Source organism: Protopterus annectens, chromosome 17.part0, assembly GCF_019279795.1.
Source record: "Protopterus annectens isolate FY-2018-M chromosome 17.part0, PAN1.0, whole genome shotgun sequence".
NCBI classification, from domain to species: domain Eukaryota; kingdom Metazoa; phylum Chordata; order Ceratodontiformes; family Protopteridae; genus Protopterus; species Protopterus annectens.
Genome location: NC_056751.1, coordinates 379,888,401 through 379,902,461, shown reverse-complemented (window position 1 = coordinate 379,902,461; position 14,061 = coordinate 379,888,401). Strand labels below are relative to the sequence as shown.

The 14,061-nt window shown below is 34.9% G+C and overlaps 1 protein-coding gene across 1 annotated transcript in view; it reads right to left on the bottom strand.

Annotated features, from left to right (window-relative positions):
* Positions 1 to 7,239: 7,239 nt before the first annotated feature.
* The window catches only part of KCNQ1 (potassium voltage-gated channel subfamily Q member 1), a 2,495,454-nt gene continuing 2,488,632 nt past the window's right edge, over positions 7,240 to 14,061 (bottom strand). The window contains exon 18 of the mRNA XM_044059185.1: positions 7,240 to 7,403. Coding sequence (XP_043915120.1) covers positions 7,240 to 7,403 — 164 coding nt within the window. The remainder of the gene's footprint in view (positions 7,404 to 14,061) is intronic.

Below are 14,061 nucleotides of genomic sequence, written 5' to 3'. Positions count from 1 at the left end.
GATTATTTTGCAAAATGGAGAGTTAAGTAAAATTGTCAGGAATAAGCTGATTTTCCATATAAAAAGAACATTACTTTTAAAAATGTATTTATTTATTTGCATTTGTATTTGTTTTCCTGGGCAGAGACAGATTACTACAGACAGACAATTCTCTAGTGTATATTCCATGAACAGATGAACCTAAAGGTTCTTGTAAATATGGGAAGTGTGACATCTGTAGGTATGTATTAGAAGGAGCATATATATTATCTTCAAAAAAATGATAGAACCTTTAGTACCTTAGATATAATTGCAATTTTTATGGTGTTTTTTATATTGCCAAATCCTCTCAGTATTCAACTTTTCACATAGGAAAGACTGCTAGATGTTTACATAAAACAATTAAGAACATGTATATGTCATTAAAACAATCCATATTAAGAATGCGTTATGTAAACATGAGAAAATGCAACAAATATAAAAATGAGGAACCAAACACCTGGTAATCAAGGTAATCCACAAAACTCAATAAAAACGTGGCCAAAAAGCTACTGAATTGCTGTCAAAAAAGAAACAAGAATTTAGCGCTTCCGTTCCAGATTTATTTTATGGAACTTCTTCAGAAATAAAACATCTAAACACATAATCAATTTAAATACAAAATCTGTTTCTGCCAAAACTACCAACAGCCTATCAAATGATTGAATTTAATAGCATCTTCACAATGTCATCACAACCCCCACCCACCATATCATTTCATTTCAAATGTATTTAGATATTTTATTTCTGAAGAAGTTCCATAAAATAAATCTGGAACAAAAGTGCTAAATTCTTTGTTCTTCTCTTTTGTCAGCACTTCAGTAGCTTTTTGGCCAAGTTTTTGTCAAGAAATATAAAAACGATTTTTATTTTTTGTTACTGGACATTTACAGATAGATTGGGTGGGTGATTTTAAAAACAAATTAGAAATAAAAGTAACGCAATGGCTGTTAATTACAAGATGACTGTCATCTGGGTTTGAACTAATTAATAAATATTAACTGTTACTTAAAAGATAGGAATATTAAGAAACCTTAGTATTTTGAATGCTTATTAATGTAACTTTATAACAGAATATTTTAAAAGCATATTTTAGATATTGAATTGTTAAATTGTGATTGTTCTTTAATATGTGAATTGTTGCGTTATCAGTTTTGTTTTTATTAGAGGCTAGTGTTTAACTTTTTTATTCTGATGTAGTATTACTGCATAGGAGATGAAAGCAGTTAAATACAGTTTACACTTAAATATATGAAGTTATTTCAGCATTACTCACGTATGTTTTGGTTGAGCTGGTGGTTTGTTTGAGAGTACCTCACATACATAATGCAAAAAAAAAACTCACTGGTAACCAGTGATTATACATTCCTCCATCTTAATGTTAGCACTCTTATGAGAAATAAACAAGAAAAGGCCATTTATGATGGCTTAATGATTTTTTTCATCTTCTACTGTTCCCAGTCTACAAACTTTTTTTTTTTTTAAATTGTAATTTGTAGTTCGATTTCCTCTCCATTTACAGTTAAAGGACACCAATGAGCAGAGAAAAACTAAATAACAGATTAGCAAAGTTGAAGTTGCAACCATTCTGCACAATACAGCGACAGGCATAACCTTTGCCATGTATTTGTGGCCATTGCAGTCCATCTGCTGAAGGACTGCATATATGATGAATGTAGACTCTTGGTGTGATGATCCCAAAGAGCTGGTCATGGCGTTTATATATATGTGTGTGTATATATATCTATATCTATCTATATATATATATATATATATATATATATATATATATATATACATACACACACACACACACACACACACACACACACACACACACACACACACACAAGATCATAAATCTGACTCCTACTTTAGGAGTTAAAACAAGACATTCAACCACATCTAGAAAATACCATTATAAAATGTTATTTGTTTATGTATTTTCTATTACAAAATTACTGATTGCTTGCATTATATTGTCTTCAAAGGTTTTATTGCAGCTGTTTCTATGGATGATTGGAGCTCTCTTTTTCCTCTTTTTTCCTTTGCATTTTGAACAAGGGGATCTTTTCATTCTTTATCATTAGTGATGCTGTTCTTAGCTCTACTTAAAACGGAGAACAAAGGTTTCAGCTCCCTAACAAAATCTTTATTTACATACACTTTAATTCTAGAAATTTGAATTCTTGTATTTCAAATATGCTACATTTAATACAAGTAAAAAGAAGACAAAACTTGGATAAGTAAAACAGAAGAACTTAATATAGTTTTAAGCTAGAAAAGGGACTCCCTCGTTTCTAAAACAAACTTCCTGTATTTTACGTGAGCCTGAATATTTGAATATGAAATGGATATGTCAAGTAAATGCTTTAGTCCTACAAAAACAAAACCCAAAAGAAAGCTATCCTGACACTTTTTTCACTCTGACAGTCTGATGTGAAAAATGTATCAATAAATAAAGAAAATGACATAGCAACAAAATTCAGATGTTTCCCATTCTACTGCCACTGAATAATTGCTGGCAACACAATAAAACAATTATTATTAATGACAGGAAATGAAAAGGCTCACTCAGAGAGGACAGTGACTGTGGTAGTTAAAATCTTCATAATGTTAAAGGAATGCGCATGGTCTGCTGATGTAGATGCAGGCCACAGAGCTACAAATTGGGCACTATATGGTCAGCAGAGAGCAGGACTGAGTGTAAGAATGCCTGCACATCTTCCTCCTAAAGATCTGAGTACTGGAATATCACCAGTCCAATGCAGGAGGGGATCCACAGTGGTGAGACCACAGTAGGACTAAAGACATGAATGGTCAGTGTAGCAGGGGTACACAATGCCACTGCATGCCTTGCACAAAACAGGAACAATGTGGAATCCCTAACATATATCTATCACCTATGAGCACAGATGAGGGAAAGTTATGTTGTGCTCCTGTTTTTCACATTTAACTCTTTCTCCCCAACAATCTTGAATTAAATGCTGTTCTCTCTGAAAATGTCTTTTTTTAAATTAAGGCTGACAAATAGGATTCAGCTTCCATTATCAAACATTTACTCTCCAAGCAAATACTTAAAATTTCTCTAGAGTCAAAGCAAATTTATTTGTTATATCAGCCAATCTATGTAATCTGTTGTGCAGTCGACAAGTTTCCAGTCTTTCATCCCATCTAGTATATTATGATGGTTTGCTCTCATGCCTAGGTATCTGACAGAATGCCAGCCTCTCCTTTTCCTGTCAGCATACTATATACTGAAAATGAAGAAACACAAGCAAAGAGTGATATAATTGACTTGATATTCTTTTTGTCTATCACTAGGTTGCTATTTACAGAAGCTATGCTTGAAGAAGATGCTGTTATACCAGAGCTAGAACAAGGACTGCCTGCTGTCACACCTCCCTTGGTCACTAATGTCCAAAAATCCAGACCCTGTTTTACTGTCTTTGCCACTGAATTATTTTTCCATACAACATGAATACTATTGTATCATCCAGGGTGCTGCTGGCCAACACATTCTGCACAGAGGGTGTGGCTTCACATTCTCTACCGATTTTATTCTCGTATTTCTCGTCCCTTTTCCTTGACCTGCTGCACATGCACTTTTCTTACCCTCCCACAAAAGGCAAATAGAATCTGCTGCTTCCGCTCAGGTCTCATTTATCATTCCTCCCCAGATACTCCTTACCTAGTTGTTGTGTCTTTCGGCTTTTCCTGCTTAGGTGTCGCCACAGCGGAACTCCGGTCTGCTAATGATTGGCAGTAGATTTTGATGTGCCAAGTTGCCAGCCCTGACACACAACCTTCAATGAAGGTACGCCCATTCATGCACGTCTCCAGACAGAAGACGCTCTAGCTGAGAATCGAATGGGACAACGTCTTACTGTGAGGCGACAGTGCTACCGCAGCTCCATACTCCTTACTATATATTAAAATAATTTCTTGTCACATTCCACATCAGGACTGTAAGTGGTGTTGCTTTTCTTAAGCCTCATTTAAATATAAGTACCATGTATTTCACTCCTATCAATTAACAAGGTCTTATTCAGCTGTAGTAGTAAGTGGTTATTTTCCAGTCCTCATCCTACTTCCATGTCAGCTATCTTTTCTGTCCACAGCATCACCCTATTACCCCTACACCATTACTGTTCTCACGCACAGTTTGTATTCTAACTCCAATGTTATCTGCCCCTAGAAACTCACCAAATGTACAGCCTGTCAGAATAACACTATTTGTTTTAAGTTTTCCTTTTTTATACAAATGCAGACATAGCTGGCCAGACTGCCAGCACCTGTGCACCATTATAATACAGCCATATTTCCATGTAATGATTTTGATTATTGACTTGCCTATGTTTTATTCCCTAGATTCTGAGGACAATGTAGACAACCTTATGCCCACTTCCATCAATAGCCAACAAATAAATAAATTACATTAATAAAACAGTTTTAAGCTAAAAAAGCATATGGTATGGGACCTCACAACCTGCTAGTTCAAGTATCTAAGTACAATTTAAAATGCAGTTGTTAGCAGTTTAAGCCAGTCTTTTGTTGTTCCAATAGTATGCTATGTTGTACTCTATCTTTGAGGAACATGACAACTACTTATTAAGTGCCCTGTTGTTGTGGTCTGGCTTTCATAACAGGCATCAGCTGTTACATACTACCTACGCATTCCTTTCTGCTCTGGTGTAAATCATAATCAGTCTCAGTTGCATTATGTCTCAAAAAACACAATGTAAATTATAACAGAAAAGTTATAATTCACTTGAATTGCAATGGCACTTAACAGACTAGATGACTGTTAACCATTCATCACAGATGTCTGTACTAAGAGCACATTTGTCACATTTCACAAAACCACTTACCATATTATACCAGAAGATGATGATAAAAAAATTGAATTGTATAAAGTGAAACTTAATCTGGGCTAGTCACAAATCACTGAAATATATTGGATGACTTACATAGTGCTTCTGGTGTTAGCAATTTCACTGTATCTTGATATTTCAATATATACATATATATGTGTGTGTGTGTGTGTGTAGACACACACACACACATTTATCACACATATGCATACATATATATGACATATCCTACTCATTGCGAGACTTCACAATCAGTATAATGGATTGCAGAGCACTGATAAGTACTGCAGAGTATCAGAAGTAACAAGACAAATGTAATCAATTATTCAACAAAGTGTGACTAAGGTATGTGACTTCTTTCTTGGCAAGTTATTTGTTCACTTATGATACCTACCACATCACAGGAAAAGTTTCCCATGACTAGATAGACTGAAGAGAAACTGATGTCTTAATACTCACAGAACGTTCAAAGAGAAACTGCTGACCAATTCCTTATTACTTCATGGCCTATGAGGTTGACGAAGACATGGAGAAAATGTGTCCATTGCCTAATTAAATGTAAACAGCTTGATCTTCATTACACAGGGTCAGAATGAGTGTGTCATGTTAAAAAATGTCACAGAGTTTAATTAACCCGTGACAAAAGCCTCGAGAAAGATCAGTCAAATGACATTTACCTGGAAAAGTAAACATTTAAATTTGGGATCTGTTTTTTTTTCTTTCTTCAAAACAGTGACTGTTGTTGCAAGTTAATTCTCTGAAACCAGAAATTATATGCAGCTAAAAAAGGAAGATATTAAAATCATTGCCCCCTTCTAATCCTCTGAAACGTTCAAATCAAAATCTATTTTCAAGCACCTTTCAACAAGGAATTTTAAAATAAAGACACATGCAGCACACATAAAAGGTACATCTCAAACTGTACACATCAAGTAACCCAGACATTTTGAATGAAAACATATGCAGTAAACTTAGACATTCAATAGCAGCCAACTGAAACAGAAACCATATAAGTGTAATATACAAAACTATGGTTAATAATTTATACTCTAGGCCAGAATCATAAAGGTTACAAAAAAGGAAAATTATTTTTTGTGGGTGGTGAAAGCCAGGGAACCTTTATGGCTAGGCTTATATAGGCCCTAGGGCCGATAGCCTAGTACCTACCTATGAACCTACATGTGCACACTTACTGTAACCTTCCTGAGTGAACAGATAGCAGAAACAGCATGGTAGGGCTGTTCTTGAATCCAGAAATTGTACACTTTATGGTAACCTTTATGAATCTGGCCTTGTGTTTTCACTGAAAAAGTAAAGCTTATTTGTAAAGTAAATATAAATTTTGCTATGGAAGGGACTGTGAGAGACCATAACATTTACCTTTATTTGAAGGATGTACTGAAGGATTATATCAAACATTTTTCAATTTGAAATGACTTCACTGATGAATGGAATAATTGCAATATGAAGCAATTATTTTGTTCACAGAATGCAGCAATTACTGCCAACATCTGAAGGCCCTTCTTCTTTTACATACTTTATATAATTGCTGCTTCAACAAATGAAAGGACTTCATTAAAACAAAGTCAGCAGAAAAGATTTCAAATATTAAACCATGGAGAAATAATTAACTTTCCTAAAAGAAAGTTTTAAAATTGTTGCTGACCTCTGCTGACTAAATTGTGAAATCAGCAGATAAAGATTCACTAGTTTGTCATGTGAAATGAACAGAACTGACATGAACATGACAGCTCAGAATTATTAATTTGTACATATACAATGAAAACATATCTCAACTGAAAAATGTTCTGCTTTTGAAATGTATAGAAAATAGAATTATTAAATGAAAACTATAACTTGTTTTAGCAAGAGTAAAAATATGTCTTGCTTGATGGTCCTCCAGCTCACTTTACTGCCATTGGCAAGCAGTATTTTGCTGAAAGGTTGCCTAAATTTCTTGATTAGCATCTCAGATACATACTTAGACCTTGGTAACAATATGTCAGATAAAGTATTACATATTCAGACCTAGGTAACAATATGTCAGATATTGTATTACACACACAAACTTTCTGAAGAACTACTTATACAGACAGGTACAACTTGTAACATACATAATTAGTTGTGATTAGAAAGCAAAACAGAAAGATAGCACAGCATGTGGAATTCCATCAACAAGGTTAACAATGAAACCATAATGTCTGCCCCTTATTCATGTACAAAGAAACAAGGATTTAAGCACTCAAGTATGAAAATGCATTGCAATGTACTCAAATACTTTCCTTCTGGAACTTTATACAACTTGACAGGTATTGCATTTACTGCTTTCATGCCTGTATTATTAGATTTATACCATCAGAAAAGTAGGGTCGTTTGCAAAATGATATTTAAAATATTCTGAACTGACATTCATGAATCTCAGGAACATGTGAAATTGAAATGCTCCTACCTTATCTTCGACTCTGTTTAGTCTCATCCCAATTGTATTAATGCCTCTGTCTTTGGTCTTTTCTACAAGAAGTGTACATATACATTAGTTAATATCTTGGCTCACGGCAGTCAAATATATCATTGTTTGAATATCTGAATTCAAAAAGAACTGTTTTTTATTCAAATTACTATTAGTAATTCAAAGATGAACATGTACATTTTTTATTGTTAAATTGTTGCTAAACTGTTGGCATTCATTGGTGTACTGTTACTTGTAAGTCACTCATCCCTTCATTTCTAATTGTACTTGGCCTTATGGTTCTTGCATTACTGTGAATACTACACGTCTTCAATGGACTTTGTATATTATGTCCCAGTGTTATATTTCCTGTACTGTATGGCCAATGTAAGACTGCAAATCTGACTTTCACTATGTAGTGCAATTTGATATGTTTAATATAGCTTTTCTTCCTGATACTCCACTGGAAATAGGTGTTGCTCAGCTGAACACTCCTAATTATTAAATGTAAAGAAAGATGGAAAGAAAAATATACATAAATAAAATGTCAAATTTGTGCTAAAATTAATTAACGATATGCACAAAACCATGAACACCCATTATGAAGAAATAATCTAACCTGCTACTACAATAAACTAATCTGTCTGCTTTACTGTTAACTAATTACCCTTACAAGATCTACTCAGTCAAGTGGCCACAGCCTATATCGTCTGATTTCCTGTTAGTTTTTGTCCTGAGGCTTAGTTATTACATTTTCTGTACCTTTTTTAAAAAGTAAAGTCCTTCTGTAATGAACCAATATGAGATTTTGTTCAACAGTGTAAAAAGTTTTACAATATTTAAACAATTCGTATGCAACAAGGGCTCAGATTTTAAAACAGTTAAAAGTCAAAAAATTAAGCATTCAATAAGTAACGCTGAAAAGCCATGGGCAATGACTTACAAGGATAAAGACAGATGATAAAATAGTATTATACAAACTGATGAAAGACACAAGTTACTCAAAACAGCAAAAATCACGGATCCTTAATGCTCCATACTAGATATTAAACCAAGGCACTCGAAAAAACCATAACGTGCTTTTATTTTCCTTCCAAAGGAAAATAAAAGCACATTATGGTTTTTTCGAGTGCCTTGGTTTAATATCTAGTGTGGAGCATTAAGGATCCGTGATTTTTGCTGTTTTAAAATAGTATTATAAATGTTTTAGATGACAATTTTCAACAAAACACTACTGGCTCATAATTTGTGGTATAACTGCATTATGAACGAAGTCAAATTAAAAATGAAAACAGTAGATTAAATGTGTAAAACCTCATGCAGTTAAGATTCTGCTTAAATGTAAATTCTGTCTCATAATGTTAAGCATATAAGGGAGTCTTAGGTTCATAGGTTGTTACTTGGCTAATAACCACTGCGTCCCTTACAAGCCTAGCCATGCAACACCAAACCATTTGGATCCAGAGCAGGATGGGCTTCTATAAAGGAATGGGGGCATGTTAGAAGGGCGGTAACCAAGGAATTTTTGTGAGAGGGGTTAGTTAGACTAATATTGTTTCTTATTCACAACTTCTTTCCATGTGGGACATGGAGGCCAGACTGGGGGAAACTTTTGTGTCTTCCCATCCAATTTGTAAAGGTTTGGTTTGAATAGGGTCACACACACCAAATTCATTTGGATGTAGAGTATCATGGGCATCTATAAAGGAATGGGGGTATGTTAGTAGAAATGTAACCAAAGAATTTGTGCAGGGGGGGTTAGTTAGGGGCAGACTTTGAGAAACATCTGTGACTTCCCATCCAATTTGTTAAGGTTCTGTTTGAATAGGGTCAGATATGTACTCTGTTTTGCACAGATGGGGAGCCTGTTCCATAGTGCATGGACTCTTTGGGACATACATCTGTCTACCTAGGACATTCTGTTTATATCACAAGTGAAGTTCAGATACCTGGATTTACTGTTTCTGGTGCTGTTTGTTTTGCACATGTGCAACAGGTCCATTAGAGCTGGGGCTGAGGAAGCCCTATAAAACAGGCAATGATTCTCTTTCAGCAGCCTGTAAGAGACTGAATACAGACACAAAGCCTTTAGGCAATCAGTGTAGGGCAATGTATTTATGACCTGAATTCTCCTGGGCAGAAACCTTTGTGGGCATTCCAACTGTTGCAAGTGTCTGTTTAGGCACATGCCAAAAGGGACATTGTACTCAATGCTGATTCTGATAAGGGCCATGTTGAGTGGTACTATAACTTCCTTGGACCTGGATGACATACCTTTACCTATAAACTGGGTGGCATAGAATGATTTTCTTACTATATTAGTTATGAGCTGGTCAAAGTCCAGATTGCTATCCACATATGTTCCCAGATATCTTACTATTTGTTAACTCCTAGGGGTGTTTTATCAATAGAGTAATTAACTTGGGTAGAAAATTCCCAAAGGGCATTATAATGCATTTCTTGGCATCAGTCATCTGTCCGTGTTAAACCCTCTTGCAAGATGTTGGTGTCACAGAGTAATCTATAACAGTTACCAATTTAGAGTCATCCACAAACATGGCGAGCCAGAGGTCTTGAATATTAGCTTTGACTTGTGAGAAGTAGATGCCAAATAGAAGTGGGCCCAGTATGGAGGTCTGGGGCTCAACAAACAAACCACAGAGCTGGTTAAAAATCTAATTGTAATGTCAACTTACACACATAATTTTAAAGGTATAATCCCAAACTCTTGATAAAACCTAGAATCTAGTATATTGTATTAAGTAACAAGCAATGCAAGGCATAGTTTCCCACACAGAAACGTATTAATTAAAAATAGACAACTCTATTCTAATCTAGTATTATACGATGTGTTGTTGTTTGTCTTTCGGCTTTTCCCGGTTAGGGGTCGCCACAGCAGAACTCCGGTCTGCTAATGACTGGCAGTAGATTTTCACGAACGCTGAGGTGCCAGCTCGATGTTCAACCTTCAACGAAGGCACACTCACTTACGCATGTCTTTCAAACACCCACCCAACCACGTGGAGGACATGCAGACTCCACACAGAAGGCACTCCCCACACTCCAGCTGAGAAATGAACGGGAGAACCTCTTGCTGTGAGGCAACAATGCTATCGCTGCACCACCACGGATGTTTGTAATTTCAATACATCATTTTGTAAACGTGCATTGTATTAATTCCAAAATAAGTAGGTCTCTCGTTCTGTAAGAACAAAACAGGAAGTCGTATTCTGTGATCGGCTACAAATGAAATTAACATCCTTAGTGATAAAATTCTTGAAAATTAACCCAAGTAATCTCATGGCTTTAGCTTTAGATATTTGTTCCATCAGATTCTCAAATTTAAAAGCATTACACACAGGGATGCCAAGATCTTTATAATCAGGTCTTACAATAAAATCAGCCATCCCAATAGTAATAGATGAACTTAAGATTTGTTAACCAACATAAAGGCACCACATTTATCTCCATTAATTATCAGCCTTCAGTCTTTTAGCAAGACACAGCACAGTACTGAAATAGCTTTTGAATTTCACTATGCCATCAGAACATATAACTGGTCCAAATTTAATATCAGAAGCATGTTTTGCAGACTAAATAGTATCTCTGCTAAAAAGAAAAACACTACAGCAAATTAAATGTGTCCTAGTACAAAATCCTGTAGAACACCCATTAAAACCCAGGCCCAATTAGAGTAATGTGAATTAATTCTAACCCTCTGCTGTCTGTCTGTCTTGGAGACATTCTTTTTTTATCCAATGGATAATGTTGGAGTATCGAGTTAATAACATTATGTGTCAAGCTATCAAAGGCTTTGAATAAATCTGTGTAAGCCACCACAAATACCATTCCCTTATCCAAAGCCATACCAATACTGGTATAAAAATTGCCCAGATTCTTAACCGTGGACATGTTCATCATAGGTCCATGCTATGTGATATCCATTAGGATATCATTTAAATCATGTTACAAAACAGACTAAAGACTTTTTCAAAACTCTTACCATCAAACATATCAGACATTTTAGAATCTTTATGCAATACGATACCAACCAAGACTATAGGCTCAACATAACTAGTCCTAACTTTAGCCTAATTAATACAACTTAAAAAAAATCTTACTCAATTCTATAACCTCCAAGTTGTTTTCATAATTAGTTTTAGTCTGTTTCAATGATGTTTTAACCCTTTACTTAATAAAATAAAATATAAGCCCTCTTAGCAACTAAACTTTTGTCGCCATTTCTCTGGTATGGTTTGGGTAGTAGTTATTTTTTTAACAAACTAAGAATTGTTTTTTCAGATCATGTGAGAAACTGTTCTACTCTTATTCCCAGGAGTTGATGGAAATGAAGTTGATGATGTCATTCCACTAATGAACTTATTTGATGTTGCAATTTATATGATGATGATGGGCATCCCCTGAATGATGTAACTCTCTAGAGCAGTTTGATGTACAATAATCACAGATAAAGAAGGGAGCAAATTAAGTTGTTAAAGGGTACAGCTTCGGAAATGTAGAGTAGAATAAACAGAGAAGAGAAGTTCATATGCAGCAACTAATGTATTAGGTAAGACTGTTGCAAAATAAACAAGTGCTGCTTGAGTAGGGGATGTACATGGTAATAAAACCCCAGCTCCAGGGCATAAAACTGGTAATTTATTTCTCAGATGTTTAACTTCTCAATAAGGACTTCAGTCAGTTTATTGAAAACACTTCTCATCAGTGATTCAAAATATCCCGAAAGTGGCAGTTCTCTTAAAGTTCCATGAATTCAGAGTTACCGCAACAGAGAAGATTGGTTACTTTCTATGATTTCTGTCAGCATTTGAAGTTGATTAAATCACGTATCAGAGGGAATCTGGGGAGGGAACTTTTTTCTACTGCTTTTATTCATACTTCTTTTCAGTTCTTTTGAACTTCACAGCTGAATTTTTTAGAATGTGCTTTGCTTTTGTAGAGATTCCAAAAATGTCTCATATTCATGCAATGCCAATAATGAGGAAGAAAGTTTAGACTCAGTGATTTTCATGCTAGACTATGTCATCAGAATACATTAGAAGGGAACAAAGAGGACTGAATGTTCTCCAAACAAGTGCTAAGTTACCGAACCTTAATGTCTAGTTCCAGACATTGCACCTTAATGACGTAAAACTTTGATCATTAAAGGAACAGAATGACTACATGATATTAGGTTTCAAAATATAAATAGTTTGCAAATATTTTGGAACGTAGGTCACACTGATGAAGATAAATACTGACTGAAAGACTTCACATTGTTCTCCACTCAATTACAATGAGCAAAGGTTAAAGCAAAGTACACAATTCAAGAGAATTACTGAACAAGATCGGCACATTTTGTTGGAGACAAAACATGATGTGTTGACTCCTACAACTAAAACATTACAGATCTTTTATGCAGTGACTATAGCAGACCGAAGTGTAGCAATTAATATGAACAATTACAATACTATATACACTATGTATATTGGAATTCAGGGATGCACTATTTTATATCAACATCAGAACAGACAATGGTTTGGTACAGCAAAGGGACAAGTTGAAATTTCAAATATCATTTAGAATTGTGACAGCTAAGTGGCTTCCTAGATCACCAAAAATAACCATATTAAAAAATGAATATGTACACATACTAACCTGAATGGACATGGTTTTAGATACTGTTCTAATAGATTGAGTTTTGAATAGAGTGTAGACAATAAAAAAGTAGGACTGACACTAGAAACCATACACTGACACAAACACATGCACACACATGTATTATACATGCATGTATATATATATATATATCTATATATATATATATATATCTATATATATATAGAGAGAGGGGATTTATGGGTATACGTCTAAAGCCCAACTCTTAGGTAACAGACTTTCAAAATCCTGAGATGAAAATCACGAAAGTTCAGAAACCCGAATGTTGATTATTACCAAGATAAGTAAATAAGTGGCCAACATGTCTTTTTCTCCATTGTAGTGCAATCCCAGAGTTGGTATATTTAGTTAGGGGGTGTGGGGGCCCCCCACTCTGGGGAGGTGTAAGCCTCCACCTAAGTGGGTTTTATTCACCTCAGTGTGAATTTCGTGTACAGTTGGCCACATATTTACTTACCCTGGTTAACATTGCCATTCGGGTTTCTGAACTTTCTAATTTTTGACTCAGGATTTTTAAAGTCAGTTATTTGATTCAGGCTTTAGAAGTAGACCCATATACTTATATTATATACATATGGGTGCTGTATATATTTGGTCATGGCATGCATTTATCATGTGCTGTGAATTTTGGTACATTTCAGCAGCAGTTACAGTGATCGAATTACATTACAGTCAGAGGTTTTTGTTTTGTTTTCCTTAAGTGATCAGAAATGCAAGCTGTGCATTCACAGTTGCAATCACTTTAGTTCAGTGAGTTTTTTGTTATATGTTTTTTGATCACTAATACACTTTTGAGACATTTTCTGTTGATGAAAGGTCATCAGTGATGCAAAGAAATATAACCAGATAAATATCTGTCTACATAGATAGATATTTATTTTTTATATAGGGGGTCAAATGTAGTAGACTGTCTTTACAGTCAATCTTTGTTTAGTCAAAAAAGTTTGGCCAACTAAACAGATGGATGACAACTGTGTAATATAGCTACATTAACGAGTTTGGGGAATATGTGCTTTGTTGTTATTGTTCGATCTCTGAGGC